Source organism: Pholis gunnellus, assembly GCF_910591455.1.
Source record: "Pholis gunnellus genome assembly, chromosome: 22".
NCBI lineage: Eukaryota > Metazoa > Chordata > Actinopteri > Perciformes > Pholidae > Pholis > Pholis gunnellus.
Window position 1 is genome coordinate 5,955,169 of NC_136549.1, and position 18,883 is coordinate 5,974,051.

An 18,883-nucleotide genomic window follows, 5' to 3' on the forward strand; every position below is an offset into this window, starting at 1 on the left:
TGGATGCACTGGTAGTGACAGGCAGATCCGTTCTCACCCTGGGAATGGTCTCTCCGTAATCTACTGTACCATCAGAGCTGTCCGTCTTTTCTGCACGGAGAGAAGGCGGTATATGCTCTCAACCCAAAGGGAAATAAATCTCCTTAATTAGTGCTCACCATTTACAGGGCGGGTCCCTTGGGAAAAACAGTCCTCCACCACCAACCCCCCAGTATCCAGTCGTGCTTGTACATCCTCTGTTTGGTTATCACACGAATTGTTCAAACAACAATACAATTTCACTTTGAAATGGCACGGGCGGTTTGCATGGAATTATTTATATTAAGTACGTACTGTATGCCACACACACACATAGATAAATTGGTGATAATTCAGTGGTTTTGTCCCGATGAGCAGCACCAGTTCACTACCAATAAACAAAACGTATACATTTGATCCAAAGCAAGGTGGTTTATTCTAATGATTCCTTCTGTTAGGATTGCTTTCATGTGCACTGATCAAAGTATATCTGGACTGTAAGGTTTGGTGGTCTTGTGATTTGGCAAAATGCCTGCATACCATAAGAATCATTGAATGGAAATAATGCTCTCCAGTTCAGAACAAATTCATGAAGTCAAAACATCCCAAAGGTGTAGATGTGAATAAGTCAGGGTGCATAAGTAAAGTGAAATCTCATCCTAACATGCAAACATATTCACATTCACACTGCAGATTATCAGGAAACACAAGCGGAGGCGGTTGCTAGTGTATGTATGCTGCTGTGTGTGTGTGTGTGTGTGTGTGTGTGTGTGTGTGTGTGTGTGCGGGAGGGGGTGGGGGGTTTCCAGGCCTAATGTCTAATGTCACAGGAAAACTCCAGCAGCCATATTGATCATGTTTCATGCCCTGCCTCATTTCACTAAGAGGCTCAACCCTCAACGCTGGTGGCCTTTTCAATTCACTTAAGAGACAAGACGGAGAACTGCAGCTTTAAGACGCAAACCTGAAAATAAAAACGCTGCTTCTGTGTGCAGTTCATGTTAATATTACATTTATTGATTGATTCAAATGCACAAAATCTGTTTCGCAAACAGTACAATTAGGAAAACACTTGATTTCTTAAGTTTTTAGTCACGCTCAACACAAAAAAAACATACAAGCAGTGCTTGGACTTCAGACAGCCTACATACACACTACAAAACCTTATTTGAATGAAGCTGTTAGTGATGGCTCATTTTAGGACGCCGATAAGGATTGTGTCGCCCTCTACTGGTAGAGGAGCTGTGCCGCAGAATCTTTGTCTGTGACCATTAATATATAGGATGCATTCTAGTTAATAACCATTTGAATGTCATTGTGATGTAGAAAATTACCTGAGCAAATTTCACACACATTTAGGTTAACCACACCTCAAGAAGTGCTTTTCCATCCGTCTGTTTTTATGCCCAAAAAAGAAACCAGAGTGACACGACGGAAATAGAGAAAAAGTCAAAAAATTGCCAAAAAGTCTTTAGTGGAAGAGTCGATGTATCGATGAATGAAATGAACCACGCTTTCATCTCGGTTTGACAGGTTGTTGCTGCCTCTTCTCCTGCACGGCTTTAACGGCACCCCGACTGGGAAAACAGCACAACAGCAGCGGGCGGGAACGTGCACGAGTTCGCATTTTGCAGATGTTGTTTTTCTGCAAATTTAGGCGTTGAGCTACCTTTGGATGGAAACTCGGCTACTGTGAACTGAATATTTCCAATTCACCGTGTTTTCTACTCCACCGTTTTTATCCGTGTGATTAATTATTATTCTACAGTTAGAATGTTCTTGCACATAAATGAGCACTCAAAGTGATACAACTGCCACTCTACTCCTCATTGCACTCTGTAATGGATACCATTGCCAAACTACCCAAAGCAGTTTGTGCAAGCACCATAAAGCTCCATGAATTATCATTATCCATAAAAAGAAAAGGCCTGCCCTCACTTCACCATTGTCCCTAAGCAATGACACACGAATCATTTTTCTTTGGTTTCGGCGAGGGAGGTGGAGGAGACGGCGATGGCTGGGCAAATCTTGGGCTGGGTTGGTAAGACGATGTGCTGGATCTATGCGAGGATGTACTGGGTGGAGAAACAGATGCGCTGGATCTATATGAGGATGTACTGGGTGGGGAAACCCTTGTGCTGGGTCTGTATGAGAGTGTACTGGGTGGGGAAACAGGTGTGCTGGGTCTGTATGAGAGTGTACTGGGTGGGGAAACAGGTGTGCTGGGTCTGTATAAGGGTGTACTGCGTGGAGAAACTGACGCGCTGGGTCGAATCGAGGGTGTTTGATAAACTGACACGGTCGGTTGGGGAGCTGGTCTCGGTGGCGGTACCGCTTTTGGCGCCGGCACTGCCGCGGCACCGTACATGGAAACAAGTGGGTGCGGGGTCCTGTACTGCAGCAGGTACTCGGGGTAGATCTGGTGCTTCTCGAACACAACAAAGATGGAAGGGTCCACAACGTCGTCTACGCAGCTGTCAAAGAAGTTGATGTCCCCGCCGTCCTTGGAAGGAGGTCGGCGGTAGCTGGAGTGCCCTTTGGTGTAGGATCCCACCAGCACCCGGGAGATGAACATGGATTTGACATCAGAGTCACCGGTGTAGCTGTGTGAGTATTTCGCATCCCGGGCAAAGTAACTACCTGTGTTTGGAGATTAGAAATGCTGTGGTTATTGTATTGCCATTATACTGTATGTAGAAAGACACAAGGGATTATTCTAACTATTGCTTAATCTGCAAATTGCTTTCTTGAATAAATATTTGTTTGATCCGGAAATAATGAAAAAAACTTTTTTGACAAAGTTATAATAATCGCCCAAGTTGTCTAAACCCAAAGATGTTCAATTTACTACCAAACTACACGCGCTAACCGTATCACTGCGCCGGAGGAGGCGTGAATCTACACTGCTAGCTCACCTAGCACCCCTGAGCTAGCTACCTTTACAGCTCAGACGAAGAGGACGCCACTCATGTTTACAACTTCTGGGCAGTGATACGGTTGGCGGATGTGGTCCGTTAGAAAGAATATAGTTCCCAAATGACCTGCTCACTACAAGGTCTGTGGATGTACTTGAGTTTTCTGGAAAGAGACATTGTTGTTGAGTTTTTCAAATAGATTTTTTGGGGCGCTTTGAGCACCACAAGCTGAGAAGTCAGACACCTCCACGGCTCTACCTGAACTGTCCCTTTAAACAATGAATAAACTAATTGCGTCAGCTGAACAACACTGATGGACAGAGGTAAACAATAAGTTCCATCTGGTTTTGGGGAACTGTCCCTTTAAATTTGTGTGAGATGCGTAGCTTTAATCTAAGAAACCGTCCCATCCTCAGACTAAACTTTCTTTTTAATTCAATACAACAACTGCACATCTTTAGTTCTCAAATCAGTAAGTGGCCCACAATTCATTTTTCTTCAAAACTCACCTTCGCCAAAAACAGTCCCATTAACTCCACAAAGTCTCCAGTCAAAGTTGGTGTGGCAGATGATGTCTACGTATTTCGAGTCAGTGCCATGAAAAAGCAGTTTTTCAGTCACACTGCGCCCGTTGTTGCTGTTCTTCATCTGATTATTCTGGCTATATTTAGGAAGAATAAATCAGAAACTGATTAGAGGGTGTTATTCCTTCTTGATAAAAGTTGCATGGTCTTGCTTTAACAACCAAGAGTGTGGTGGTTATCTGATCCAATGACAACCTAGCTGAGAAGATATTAAACACACAACCACAATCACATACGTACCACTGAAAAAACTCCCAAAGAGGTTTGTTCTGAATCCTCTCTATTTTCACAATGTCAAAGCCTCTCATAGTTTGACAGAAAAGAGTCTCAAGCTCCTTAAATCCATCCGAGGAGCGCAGGAGGGGGACTCGCTGGAAAACACACAAAGAAAACAGAATTATTTTTACCCAGGCATACAATTACTGCTTTAACTGATTTCTTGGCCACTTGGTGGCGGCAGAAACAAGTTGTGAACACAACTCTGACATATACACTTTTATGTTGCTAGCTATGGTGAACTTGCTGGACAACAGTTGCTTATTTACACATCCAGTAGTTACAGAGATCAATTATGATTCATTTGGAATAGTGAAAATTATAATATTATTATGTATAATATAATATCACTTTATTAAGCCTGATATAGTCAATGGTAGCATTAGGATCCCATTATTTTAGTAATGTAATTATTGAATATTTTATTTGTATTATTAGGATGATGACTATTATTTGTATTATATGTTTATACTGTATTTGTCCATGGTAATGATTGATTAGTATATTGTTAATTAATACTATGATGATGCTGAATGATTACTACCATACGGTTCATAATTACTAGAATGGTGATCAACCTGGTGATGATTATCATAATTGTTATTAAAGTCACTATTGTTGTGATCATTTTGTACGGGTGATACAGCCGAGGCAGCTCCCTCTCAACCTGCAGCCTCACTGTTGGAGAACGAATGTTTTGCTCTTATTATAGCGGCTGGTGGCACAATGGCCTGCAGTATTTATTGCTTCTTCTTGCCTGTAGACGGCACACATCAGCACCTCTACGGGTCGAAGCTGCTGCTGTAAATTATTTTGTCTACAGGTGCAGCAGGTTGGACTGGTTTCAGAGGCTTCCTATCAGTCACACAGTTTGTCCTTGTTTTTCAAACCTTCCAAGCAGTAATTTCTCTCCATTTTAGCCAGAGTTCTTCAAATTATTATTCTTGATTATTGTAAAAAACTAAAACAACAGATCAAAGCAAACAGTTGTTAGTTTTTACTCTAGTTTGCTACCCTGTCTGTGGCACTCAGCCCCGATACCACTGGTTCCTACTGAAGATGTAAATCTTCATGATTCCTACATGTTTTGAGGGGGTGCCAACACGGTTGAGTCGCTTTGGATAAAAGCCTCCGCTAAATAAATAGAATGTAAATCTTAATGAGTCATGTATAGTTTTATCTACAAAAAAACAAACAACCTATAACAGCTGGGCGCTGTAATCTTTATCCGTCGTTACATAAACAGGAGAAACCAGTGCGTTTGTTGGGGACTATTTTCAGCAGCGGATTAATACACATTTGCAGTATTTACAGCAGTCGGCTGGTGTATTTGGGGCTGATAAACAACAGTGCCACATTGTAATGAAGGAACGTCACACCCAGTGTACCAGTGTGACTCACCCATGTGTTATTAGTAGCGTTGACAATGTGGCACAGAACACATGCTACTCTTTTAACAGGTTTTAAGGACAATAAAAAGATAAATAGACTTTTGGAAGCCCATTCGTGTCACGTTGTGACAAGACCGAAAAGATCTTTTCCCTCTAGAAAAGCCGTCAGTGACGTTCTTTTCTCTTCTTTGCATGAAGAAATACTCTCCAGTTGTGATGTAACTGACGCTATTGTAGCATCTACGCAAACCTCTTCGGGAGTCGCCATTTTTGTTTAGAACAAACAGTCGCCTCAATGCGTCGCCTCGAACACACCTAAGCCCCGCCCTTAGCTGCCATTAGCTCCTCACCGGACCCTGATTGGTCCGTGCTCTGGCTTACCGCACACAAACGCTTTACTTGAAACCTGACCAGACAGACTTTTGCGTGACCTCGTGCCATCGTGACAATATGGATACTGCGCAAGCTAACATTAGCTGTGCCCCCGTCGCGTACCATAGAGGAATTCTGTGGTGCATTCATGGTGGAAAAATGACAAAGATGTAGTTTTTATGATGAAAAAGACTTTGTATTTTTAAGTGTGGTGTTACTGGGCACCAGGTTCCCACAATGCAATGCACAACTAAAATAAAGGAGCTACCCACGGCTGATAAAACATTTGCTGATTGCTAAAACAGCACAGTGTCAACATTGACTTTTATGCTCTATACAGTATGATCTTAGCTCTATGTTGGAAACTTGAGATTGCTGCCAAACAACACTACATTGATTTATTTTCCTCCCTTTTGTCAAAAAAATAAATAAATCAAAAGCAAATATTCACATCATGAAAAGGATGACATTGATTTGGCTACTTCTAGCAGTTAGTCTTGGTTTTCTAAAACAGTTTGAAGGCGTGTTGTATTGACAATACCTTGAATCCTGTTTGAGGAACCTGCGTCTTGTCCCAGTTGTCGGGAATAGCGGTGGAATTCTGTTGAACGGGAGGCCGTCTGTGGTCAGAAAGCAAAGTAGGATTAGGATTAGCTATATTGTGAGGGGGTTTGAATAAAATGTTTCTTAAAAAGGTGGAAAACATAAGTGGCACCAACACAGCACATTTGAGATGTCGTACCTCACTCTCTTTGTTAGGGCATCCGCCGCGGAGACAAACTGGGGCCGTCTTTTCACAACCCTCTTGGTGCCATACTGCTTGTTTGTTTGTATCATGTCTGGGAGAAAAGAAAAGATTATAATACTGCTTGAATATTCCAAAATGCACAAAAGTGTAAACAGAGAGATCTGTTGCGTAACATTTGTTTACCCTGGAAGCTGAGCGAGTATGACTGTGAACCGGCGGTGAAGTCCACCACATCTTTGCCACTGCACAGAAACTTCCGCTCCAGTGTAGAGCTGTCCATGTCCGCTGCTTTGTGTCCGGCAGCCTGCAACACAAGACAGATGAGTCGAGTTTTTACCTCAAAACATAAAAACAAAATGGTGACCAATGACCAATCAGGAGCGGGTCGGTATCGTGTGCAAAAAGGACGATTACCTGCAGAATGTAACAGTGAAAAAATAAAAAAACGTTAAATTAGTGTTTACTGCAGTTAATTCAGTGCAATGTCAAGTGTTTTAAAGAAAAAAACTTTGGTAAACTCACTTATTTGCTTTCTTGCTAAGCAACACTTATCTCGTATGCTAACTACAATATAGAGCTAGCGTCGGCAGCCGGTTATCTTAGCTTAGCATAAGGAGTGGAAACAGAGGAAATAGTCTAACTCATGACTCATAAAACAACAATGTGTCATTTTTAGACAATTTGAAAAAAAAAAAAAAACATGTTAATTAGTGAGTGTTGGAGGTGATTGTAGGCAGGTTTGTTATCTCTGGACAGAGCCAGGCTAGCTGTTTCCCCCTAACCAACGGAAGGAGAAGCGAACCCGACAAGTGAGATTGTTTTTTTGGTTTAGTCACTAAATGACCTTTTGTTACTTATTCTTTCGGTAGCACAATCATTTTCATGAATATCACTTCCTTTTTATGTACAGTGCTACTGTAATGTACTGTGCTAAGCTAAGCTAAGCTAACTAGTTGCTAGCACTGGTTTCATATTTAGCGTAAAGACATGAATGAGTGATATCAACCTTCAAATCTAACTCTCTGCAAGAAAGCAAATATGCATATTTTTCACCTTTAATGTTACTTAATTATGTATTTGTTGCTGTCCATCAGTCTCATCTGTGAAATTTGGGGAAAAATCCCAAATTGAAGATTTCCTGTTGTATAAATGAAGATTAGAGGATGAAGTAGATCTGCTGTTGCTAACAGTGGGCTAACATTTCATTATATTCCCTGGACACCATTTTTAGTGTAATTGTTCATAACAGAATTTGAATTTAGAAAGTTTAAAATCGGTTTTGGGCAAATGCACCAAATTTCTAAATCTGCCTTAAATTTCAGTGCTTGAATTAATTTGACTGAAGCGTGAGGAACAACGTGAATATGCAGTCTGATCGAGTCTTTTAATCATAACGTTAATGCTGTGTTCACAATGCGTGTGATCGGTAACTTCCCGTAATGTTCTTGGTGGAAGTGTAAACGAGGACAAAAGTCAAACTGTTGAGACGGGCTCAGCTTTGAAAGTTGGATCGGCTATAGCTGAGGGATCTCCAGTAAACGCCTTTTAAAGCTTTATTTCTTAATTCAAGAGTCCAATATGAGCATGACAAATTCTAATTTATGCAACCAGGCTACAATCTGGGCTGCTGCTCATCTCTTTCCTCAGGGATGCTGCCACACCGCCTGAGCTCTATGTATAAACTGATAACGTGATAATATGATTTCTAGCGTGCAAAAGTTTGCGTTTCCACAGCAGCATTTAGGGTTGTGGCACGACTGCAAAATGTCACTGAAAGAGAGGTGAATTGACCTTTTTTACCTTCTTTTCTTTTTAGCCCAAATCATCTCCGCTAGCTTTGCTTGCGGTGGCATGTTGTCAGTGCGCATATCCTCAATGAAACTGATGGCTGCTGCTGCTGCTGGTGCTATTTTTTCATGCTGCTCCTCTGTTTGCTAAACTCACACTGTTATCTATGAGGAACTGTGCCAGTGTTTACAAGGTTTTGATGACGTGGCGTTATTGCAGTAACAACCTCGAACTTTGATCAGACTTGCACTGTCGTGGTCAGATAATACACGCCTTGATCAGCTGTAAGGTTGGGGAGGCTGGGACGTTCCCTATTTCAGAATATTAGCCATATAGTGTTACATAACTAATCCATTGTTGCTATAAAAAAAAATTTGACGAGAGCAGCTTTAACAGATCACAGGAAATGCAAAAACACAGCATCACCACACTTTAAACGAGTGTGTGGCGCCGTCCAACTTGGAAATAACTCCAGTTACTCACAGCCGAAGCGTAAACGTTCCACTTCCCGAACTCGTCCTCCCAGTGCCAAACCCACTCAGTGGTGTGGATGAAGGTCGGCTCAAGCAAAGAGTTTGCGGTGGAGAGTCGCCGCACTGCGTTCGACCCGCGGGTCATCGTGTCAAAATGCACCGGTGGGCTGCCGCTACTAAAATACAGCAAACATAGAGAGCCATTAATTCATACAGATCAATTAATTCGAACAGCAAGTCATCTATTACGCTACACCGACACATTGGTTTTTATTTGGATCAATATTGAATTTTTTCTGTTGAAAAATAATATGCAAACAGATATAAAAAAAATACCTGTCTCCATAACTAATATGTCATTGATTTACACTGAGTGATCCTTCTCTGCTTTGCGTCCCACCCAAAAAAACGGTATAATATTAAACTAATATTTTTGTATCGGGATTTCATTTATTCTTTTTAAGAAATGGGATATTGGTATCCTTGTTCTTGCAATATGGTTATTGCAGGGATTAAACAAACGAGCCGAATGTGTTGATTCAGTGAGCGATAGAAAGGCTAAGAAGAGTTTGATGTCTTGGGCAGAGCCCAGCTAGCTGTTTCCCTCCATATTTACCCAACTGACATAAGATTGGCCTCAACCTTTTAAATCTCTGCAAAACAAATTGAATACTTGTTTTTCTCAAAATATTTTCTCAAAACTTTTTCTTGAGAGAAAAAGGGGAAAAAAATGACCAGGAACGTTTTTTTTCCGCATACATCTTGAGATGGTTGAGTTAAAGAACAACATCTTCCCAGGACTACGATGCCGCTGAACATCAGTAGAGAGTACCTGTATGTGTTTTTAGGGTCACAGTAGTCCTTCTCGATCGCCTCGTTATCAGGTAAGGCGGTCCACCCATCGTCCTCTCTGACCTCCCATCTGTAAGGCATCTTGTCGTGGACGTTAAAGCATCGCTCTGAGAAGACATCGGTCATAAGGACAAAATGAACCACAAAAAAAAAACGTGACAATCGCACCTCGGTACTCAAAACGAGTGTATTTATTACTGTTTTACATGACAACCTGTCATGTATCACTGATTACTCACCATCGTCATGTATGCAGCGTCCTTTGACGAAGTACATGCATATCTCGGTTTTATCTGGACACAAACAAAAAGTGCACGATTGACTTTTTACATTTTACGGTTCTCTCCAACGAGATTTTTAATGAGAGCTTTTGCAGCTGGCGTAGTTCACCTTTGACGGGCCTTTTCCTCGTGCCGGGTCCGCCGGCACTGTTGGCATTGTCGCTGGCGGCACCAGGGATGTCGGTAGTGAAGCGGGTTCCCGGGAGCTGTTGATTGCTGCATCTGCCGCCGCCGCTTCCACCGCGCCCTCTTGCGGCGGTTGACGTTTTATTCTGACCGTCGTCAGAGATGTCACTGTTGGAGGATTTTAGCGGCCGCGGCTCGTCGCTCAGTCCATCTTCGCTGTACAGATCCAAATCTGCCATGTCAGCGTCGACGTCATCGGGGGAAGAGGTTCGTGGCCGTGGTTGATTGTTGCCCTGGTTTCCCCTGTTGCCTCTGTTGCCTCTGCTGCCTCTGTTGCCTCTGTTACCTCTGTTACCTCTGTTGCCTCTGTTACCTCTGTTGCCTCTGTTGCCCGGGTAGCCACCTCTCCCTCTCCCTCTGTTCCACTGCCTTTGGTCTGTATTCCAACCATCTTCGCTGCTCGCATCAGTGTTGTTGGCAGCGGCGGCAGCGGATTCACGTTGTCTGTCGAAGTACTTCAAAGCCAATATGTTCGCATAAGCAGACCTCAGGGAGGGAATGAGGTCATCGGGCACGCCTCTCTCCTGCAGGCTCTTGTGTGGCTGTTCAGCATTAAAATCATGGTTCTTGGCGCAGCTGCAGTCGCGGTTCATGTACTTCTCGCAGATATGCAGCCTCTTGCAACCATAGCCGTCCTTACACAGGCCGAACTCCCCGCCACCGTTGTTGTAATTGTAACATATCTGGGAGAGGGGGAAACGGTGGTTACAACCAAGCAAAGCAAAAGGCAAGGAAAGGCCCTTTAAGGTGATAAATACAGATGTGTTGATGAAGTCATTAAAACTCAGTTTTCAGGATCGGTGTACCCTTCCATACGCGGAGGCAACAGATCCAACAATCTGAAAAGGGAAACCTGCTCTGGTTGAAGTCACACTTACGGGAGGCAGGACCCAGCTGTCGCTCTGCAGCAGCAGCGTGCACAGCTCCGTCCGGCTCAGACTCTCCAGGTCATGCATTCTCAGCAGCGGCAAATTGTGATCCGAGTCCAGCTGGTGGGAGAATCTGCATCCCGTCCTGTCACCAAAGAGCACAAGACACGGAGCAGGTGCGTGAGTTTGATTTTAAAAATACGGTTGCTTCGGAAAAGAATAAATTCCCGCATAACATTTTATAAATGCAACATATTCAATTCAGCTATGAGGACATGTTGAATGGATATGAAAGTTTGTTATTCATTGAAAAGTCTTACATCTACATAGATATGCTTGAAGCAGCATATTTAAACAAATGGGAGTTATAGTAGCAGCTACACAGAAGTAATGGACGTGTTATTCATGACTGATACAAACCTAATGGTCACAATTATAAAAAGATTGATACCGCTCATGTTTGTACGGTATTTAGCATGTAGCTAAAACATACACTGGTCGCCAGGAAAAACTCCCACTTAAAGCTACTATGAGGAACTTTCATTTAGTGGTGATTTTGGCGGTCCCTGTGGACGAAAGTGGTAGTGTTTCCGAGCGCAAGAGTGCCTTAAAACTCTTCGCTACCGAGTGAGGACCATTTGGGGTATACACAACTAATATAAGCAACTAGAAGATGTACCACAATATCACGTATTTGTCGCCACAAGTCGAAGAGCTATGCACTCAGCTTCGATATTCCAAAAAAAGCTAACGGCTAACACGGACCACCAATAGCTCGCAGAGCATGAGAAACCAGTACAGAGCTGTGAGCAAAAACTTTTCAATTTGAGCTGTGTTCCATCTTCATTTACTCTTAACCAGCAATATATACACTGATATTTACAAATCTGAACAAATCTCACAAGTGTTACCTTTCTTATAACATCAGAATTATTCAAATAGACCTTGTAGTTAGAGATTTACGCTCTCTTTAGTATGGGTATACAATTTTCGAGCAGAGGCCTAAAAATAGGGCTAGGTATTAAAGAGTTAAGAAAAGCGCTCATTTTAATGCAGCGGGTTCTGAAAGTCTGCCACGCTCAGTCCTGGTTCTGGTTCTACTGTGCTTCCCTTCCCTCAAGCGAGGGGGAGTCTCTGATGGCGGGTGAGGAGCGCTCCTCCTTCCGATGGAGCTTCCAACTGCAGGTCAAAGGTCTGGAGTCTGAGCTGAAGGATTTTCTGGTAGACCCGCATGATGTCATCTGATCTCGCGTGGAATCCGACCCGTCGGCACCGATGACAAGTATTGAGAATAACGATACAGAAAATACAGGAATCTTCTCGCCGATGGTCTCGTTTACATGTGTAGGTCACAGAGGCATCAGTATTGAATCGAGACCATTTCATAACCAGTTCCTCACAGTAACTTTTAAGTCCCCTCCGTAAAGTAGGGGGGCCAATGGCCCCTACTTTCGGGGGCCCTTGCTCCCACCACACACCCCAGCTGTATTGATTTTGTCATGGAGACACACACACACTCCCAATGTGAAGGTAAAGATGTCATCTTCAGTATCAATATACTCATTTAACTCTCTGCCAGAGGTGAATAACCTAAGTGGTTCTGCCAAAAATGTCGGACTATTCCTTAAAAAGCATCACTTTTAACTTTGAAGCTACCTCAAGACTATAAAGGACCGTCAGACTTCATTGTGTTAATTAGCCTGTAGCTACATGGTGTCCATGTTAGGCTTTAAGACACTGCAAACCAACAGTCCTTCAACGCATCACGTGTCAAGGCCTTAAAAAAAAGTCAATAAAAGCACCGAAACAAACCTGTGACTCGCTCTGCACTGAATAGCTTTATTTACATTTAGAAAATGCTGATAATTTGATTTTCAACAATAAAGACCCCGTAAAAACAAAAAAAAAACAACAATTTGAAGTAGTCACAGGCCTCTCCTGCCCAGCACTCTCAAGTTCAGCCCGACATTACGTGGACATATATTTACCTGAACGGACAGGATTCGGTGAGGAGGAACTTCTTACACATGTGCAGCGAGGAGCAGAACCCCGAACACGCTTTGACTCTGCACAGCCCCAGCCTGGTCCTGGCCACCACTTTCGGCTGCCCGAAGGGACAACACGAAACAAATTTATCTTGATTTCCGATGATGTCATTAATAACATGGCCCGAGCCGAGGTTATACATCAAATACTCAGTGTCGACTGATCCTTTATTGTCGCAGATGAACTTCAATATGTCCAACTCCATCGTGTCGGGTCTGCTCCTTCCGTGTTTCCTTCCACCAAACAACACAACAAGAGAGACACTGCTGGGCGGCTGTCGGGTTGCAGTGGAGTCGGAAAGCACGGTATCATTTCTGATGATTGGAAACCGAAACTTAACTTGGGCCTATTTTTAGCAGGAAGTGAAGCTGTAACGCTGCTCTCCTCCGCTGGGGGGCGTCACCGTGTTATTTGACCTCACAGACTCCTGTACAATGACATGAAAACACATAAATAATCTGCTAAATACATTTTTTTTTTATCAATAAAAAAAGAATAAAGAAAGTCATTTGGAGTCATATTCACAGAATTAGTCATCTGGATCACGTGACGCATTCTGTCAGACGATATCAGCTGGTTGCATTTGTTTTACTTGTTGCAGAAGTTTTAAAAAACACACATGAATTAATAATCTTTATTGAATAATCTGTATTTTCTGTTCCTGACCAGCAGTAATTACTATTCTCTTGTGTTTCTGTCAAATAGCGTTATTACAGTGTAATGTAAGTAGTATTACAGTAGGATTACATTTGCCACTTTAAAAAATATAATGTGTTCTGTCAATCCCACCCATCAAAGCCAATGTGACCCCCCTGTGGTTCAAATTGAATACATTTTATTCTGACAGTAACATAATGTATATCATTGCTGATCACTGATATTTAATCAAAGGTCTTGTTTTTAAATGTGTCCTTAATCTAGACCATCTTCTGAAAACCACAACGTCATGAAATCTGAATATTTTCTTAATTTTCATTTTAGCACATGAGCTTGTTATTATTAACACATTATGCAAATGGTACGCTGCATAATGTGTTAATGTTTAAAAAAAAAAAAAAGAATATATTCGAATATTAAGATCAACTTCTGTACATTTTTTAACCACTGTGATTAAATGTTGTAGTAAATGAATAAATGAAATAACTTGCCAGTGCAGGTCTCAGCTTGCAGCATCAGGATGAACGGTCAGTGTCCCTCAGCTTCACTCATCTGCATTTTTAACTCGCTGCACATTTCCCATCAGCCTCATTGCTTCCTGTCCCCCTCCCTCTCCCTCAAGACAAAACGCAGTACATGTTGGAAATTATCTGCTGCCACCACAAACTGTGAAGCTTTAAGAACAAGACTATTTCTCTTTTTGTTGTTGTTGTGTGCCGTTAAGCAATCCAGATTCGCTGCCATATAGGACCCGGAGGCTCACGATGGCTCCATGTAAATGAATCTTTGTGTCCAGACTGGGGACCGTTTGTCGCGTGTCAGATGCTCTGTAGGGCACGAACAACGGATAATAATGTAAATCATATCTCCAGATCTCAACTAAGTCAAACGCCTGTGGGAGATTTGAGAAATAATTTCATCATCATCAAAACACCAAATAAGGGAATAACTTGTGGACGAATAGAGATCAGAGGAGTTCCAGAGACTTGGACAATCTGTGCCAAAGAGCACTGAAGCTTTTCTGGAAGCCCGTGGAGGCCTTGACGCCTTTGTTTAGCAGTATTTACTGATTTGTTGACCACATGGGGGCAGCGGAACAAGCTGTACTTTAGATGCAACATTGACACATTATAAAGTCGTTAATAATTGGATGTGCTTATTTACACATCCTGCAGACACAGAACTCATTTGGAGTCGTGTTTCACATTAGTCCTTTAATCCATCGTTAATATATCAATTGTGAATTTTTGTGAACAAAGTGGATACATTCTGCCAACATGAAAGAAAATGAGTGTTAACACATTGACCAGTGCAACTTGACTTGATGCAGCCTATTGATTTCAAGAATCACCATGACAACATACACTCAAAAGTATTCAGCATATTCCCTTTTGTCCTACTTATGCAGTATTCCTTCAGCCTTCAGTATAGCCTATGCTAGTTGAGTGGAAGTCAATGATTGACCTCAACGTTTGTGAATGATAAGCTACATGCATATTATGAAATATGTGCATTAATTAGTAAGAAATAATTAGTTTCATATGGAGTCCCTATGTCCTACATGCTGATATTCCTTCATATCTCATGTGATGTGTTCCACTTTTGCTGGTACTTTTTTTGCCCTGCCCGCTGTGTAATTAAAGCATGGCGTTCCAGCCCGTTGTGCAACCGCATTAACATGAAGTTTTGATTAAAAATAAATTAAAAAAAGAGCAAGACTGTCGGTCGGTCAGCGGTGTGTCTGTTAGTTGTGTGTATGCAGCTGCGACCTGCTGCGGCTTCCTGCTACGGGTTTCCCTTTAAAAGGGGGCAAGGCTCAATGCTGGGAATTCACGTCATTTCGCCGTTTTACACACATCCAGATCAATGAGAGAGAGCGAGGGAGGGAGAGAGCGCGCGAGAGAGAGAGAGAGAGAGAGAGAGAGGAGAGAGAGAGAGAGAGAGAGAGAGAGAGAGAGAGAGAGAGAGAGAGAGAGAGAGAGAGAGAGAGAGAGAGAGAGCGCATGAGCTAGAGAGACAGAGAGAGAGCGAGCGAGCTAGCGCGAGCTAGAGGGAAAGAGAGAGAGAGAGAGAGTAGGAGAGACAGAGCGAGAGCGAGAGAGAGAGAGAGACTTGCTCTTCCAGGAAGGGATTATTAACCAGCACGCTGCCGACATATGAAGGGAAAACACACGCAGACAAAAGAAGTTTTCACACCGACAGCCGCGCTATGGACCCGGCCAGCAGATAACAGAAAAAGCAGGCTATGTGAAGAAAAGAAGAACTTCTCCCACAACAACAAGCCGAGCAGGCGGGCTGCTGCTGAGTGTGTTTCTACAGGGAAGAGACGGAGATAAAGAAGAGGGCACAACGGAAAAGTGGAAGGAGAAGGAGAGAAGTTGACGGGAGATAATGTCTGAATCCTCCTCCGCTGCGAACAAGGTAACGCGGTCCTCTTTGTTTCCCTTTGACACTTTATATTTTTGGGGTTTTTAACCCCTCGTAGTAAAAACTCACGGGGTGGATTTAAACAGCGTAGCATATCACCTCTTAACAGACGTGTGTAGCACCCACGAGCGCGAGCTGCACAGCGCCATTCACTTGAGGCGCGTTTGTTTTGCTCGTCATCTGTTGCTCGCGGCGGCTCCACGCTTTTTTTTTTTGTAGTTCGCCTCCACTCCTGCTTGACGGGAAGAAGTCGTGACGGCTCGTGACACGCTGAATAAAACGACCGGTTGAAACGAGTTAAAGTGACGTGAACCCAGCGGACTAAACACGTTGTTAACCGACACACAACGCGTTTTTAACCGCGCGCAGCGACTGACGCGTCAAAGCGTTCAGGAGGCTTCTCGTGCAGTCACAACAACACGGTGGGGATAAAGAGGGGCCGGTGAACCCACTGTTGGAGAGGCCTATAGGTTGCTACACATTAGGGATACTGTACTGGGATAGGAGTACTGCCATTGACTAACAAAGTACACTGCAACTTGAGTGACCATATAGACATAGTAAACTAATCAAGTGAAAGGTTTCCTCTGTTTTATTGCTATAAGTGGATGGTTGGAAAATGAATGGTTAACTTTAGGTTCATCAATTCATTATCATTTATTGAGCAAAAACATTTGCTCTATGTGAGGGTTTGCTCCTTTTCTTTGTCTTTTAAACAATGATTAAAATCAATATGTTTGGCTTTAGTGGCTGCAGATCAGACAGTGTAAACAATTTAAAGATACTTTGTGGTTGTGGGGCCGTCGTTTCGTGTTTGACATGTCGTAATCTAAGTGTTCAATTCAACAATCAGTACTGACAATAATCTATAATCGCAGCCCCGGGGAAGAAGAAGGTGGTGAGCGATTAGAGTCGGTGAGACAGACCTGCTCCGAGTCCCAGTAGGAACAAAAAGAGAAATGAATTATTGCTTAATTGTTTCCGTCGTCCTCTTAAGCAAAAGAGGCAAATATTCACTAATTCTGGCTTTTCAAATGTGAGGATTTAAGGGCTGTTGGTCAGAAGAAACAACACAGTTGAAGATGGGCTCTCCGAACTTGTGACAGGCATTTTCCTTTTTACTATTCTTTTGACCTGTTGCTGCTAATTATCTGACAGATCAATTGTTGATTTAATGTTAGTCGAAGCCCTGATAGGACCCTGATAGAAATATTATTTGGGAAGTCAATGTCCTCAATGCAAGCTGTTCATTGACAGTGTTATATGGCCTTTTGTTGATGAAGGCTGTCTTCTCATTGGGGAAGTCTGATCCGTCTCTGCACGGTTGCAGGAAGACGATCAGCACTCCACAAAAATACGTTTTCCACCAGGACTCCCCTTCCCCTTAATGCTGCAGCCCAAGTTGTGTCACAAATGGCTTTGCCCTTTTTTTTTCCTGCAGTGTCTCCCCTTTCTAGACAACTGAGTTTGTAGAGAGTGGACGGGGGGGAGAGAGGGAGAGAGGCCTTTCGCCTCTGAGCGGAGGAAATGGAAAGCCTGAAAGATTATTGCTTGGCTTCCAAAGGAAATTCCTGGTGCACACGGTTGGTGCGCAGGTCTCTGAGCGGCTGCTGGGTGGTGACAGCCAGCTGAAACTAGAGGGAGAAGCAGCGAAAAAAAAAATGTGCTTCATTTCCTTAAGAAACTAAAGTGGCTTCATGCTCTGCCCTCATTTGCAGGAATGGAAACCATCAGTCCACAGAATGACCACAGACTGGTAAAACTCCCACCGTAACCTAGATTTGATAGCAGCGCTCGAGTGTCTTAACGGCTCAGAGTATCCTGAGAGGGATGCAACTAACAACTGTTCTCCATATGGGAAAAACAAACTTTTGAAGAATTGATTATTTGCTTATTCTTCGTGAAACTGCCTGTCACAATGTTTCAGACGTACTCAAATCGCTGGTTGTCTTCCGAACGACAAAATCCAAAGAGATCTCGTGTAGAACTACATGAAACACAGATGCAGCAAATGAAACCAGGAAATGTTTGGCCTTTTCATTTTTTGGGGAAGGATAAAGAAGATCCGATCTGAATTCACAGAGAAACATTTAGCAGTTGAGGGTTTATGTTCTTCAAAATACTCAGTTGAATAGACTCAGTTCAGACATGATGGTCATACACGTGTGTGTGTGTGTGTGTGTGTGTGTGTGTGTGTGTGTGTGTGTGTGTGTGTGTGTGTGTGTGTGTGTGTGTGTGTGTGTGTGTGTGTGTGTGTGTGTGTGTGTGTGTGTGTGTGTGTGTGAGAGCCTGTCCTGGAGATGGAACAGGTGTTTCTGTGGCAAAGAGAATTGGGAAAACTGGAATTCATAAAGTGCTACAATTACTACGACTTGTTGCATCTGTCCTGTACTGATCCATTAAAAACAAGGCACTGTATTTTTTGAAAAAGCCAAAATATAGATGCACATTTTATACTTACCACTCTGATATAAAACATCTGGAAGAAACAACTTTTAAAATAGTTGCTCTAAAGGTCAGTTATCCTGGTACAGAGAACAGTTGTGCTTGACGAGATTAAAAATGACATATTGTTATTACTATTGAATCAAATGGGCCATTTATACTTGTAGGTTTATTGTAGGGCTGCAAGTATCTGCTGTTCCCTTTCTACATTTAAATGCCAGACAATAGAAGAGTGAAAGATGCCCGTGAGGTGACGTCTTACAATCGTTTTCTTTTGTCTGACAAACCCAAAAATCTTCGGTTTGATATAAGACCAAATTAAAACTAAAAGCTAAATAGTGAGCATGGCTGTGTCTCGTTGTCATATTGTCGTAAACATAATATTCTGCAGAAATCTGAACTCATAACGTCAAACAAAATGTAACAAATACACACATGGACATAAATGTACTGAATTGTTATTTATTAAAACAATGGTTTCCTTACCGGATCGGCCCATTGTGACCGATACTCGATCCAGCCGTTGGGAGTCAGTATTGGACCGGTATCTGTATC

At 42.7% G+C, this 18,883-nt stretch overlaps 1 protein-coding gene across 1 annotated transcript; it reads right to left on the minus strand.

Annotated features, from left to right (window-relative positions):
* Positions 1-1,019: 1,019 nt before the first annotated feature.
* On the minus strand, positions 1,020-13,038 carry LOC306713641 (protein mono-ADP-ribosyltransferase PARP12). The gene is made up of 12 exons (XM_079183410.1): positions 12,742-13,038; positions 10,763-10,898; positions 9,808-10,567; positions 9,657-9,710; positions 9,398-9,524; positions 8,576-8,741; positions 6,488-6,608; positions 6,299-6,395; positions 6,098-6,176; positions 3,758-3,888; positions 3,443-3,594; positions 1,020-2,658 (listed from the first exon to the last, which is right to left on the minus strand). The coding sequence occupies exons 1-12, from the start codon at positions 13,002-13,004 to the stop codon at positions 1,970-1,972; spliced, it is 2,775 nt and encodes a 924-aa protein (XP_079039536.1). The 5' UTR covers positions 13,005-13,038; the 3' UTR covers positions 1,020-1,969.
* Positions 13,039-18,883: the final 5,845 nt, after the last annotated feature.

Excerpts from the sequence above, each read along its gene's own strand:
- LOC306713641 (XM_079183410.1), bottom strand. The coding sequence starts at position 13,004 with ATGGAGTTGGACATATTGAAGTTCATCTGCGACAATAAAGGATCAGTC. Across the intron at positions 6,396-6,487 it reads ATACTCGCTCAGCTTCCAGG|ACATGATACAAACAAACAAG; the intron begins GTAAACAAATGT and ends CTTTTCTCCCAG. Across the intron at positions 3,595-3,757 it reads CTTTGGGAGTTTTTTCAGTG|CCAGAATAATCAGATGAAGA; the intron begins GTACGTATGTGA and ends TCCTAAATATAG.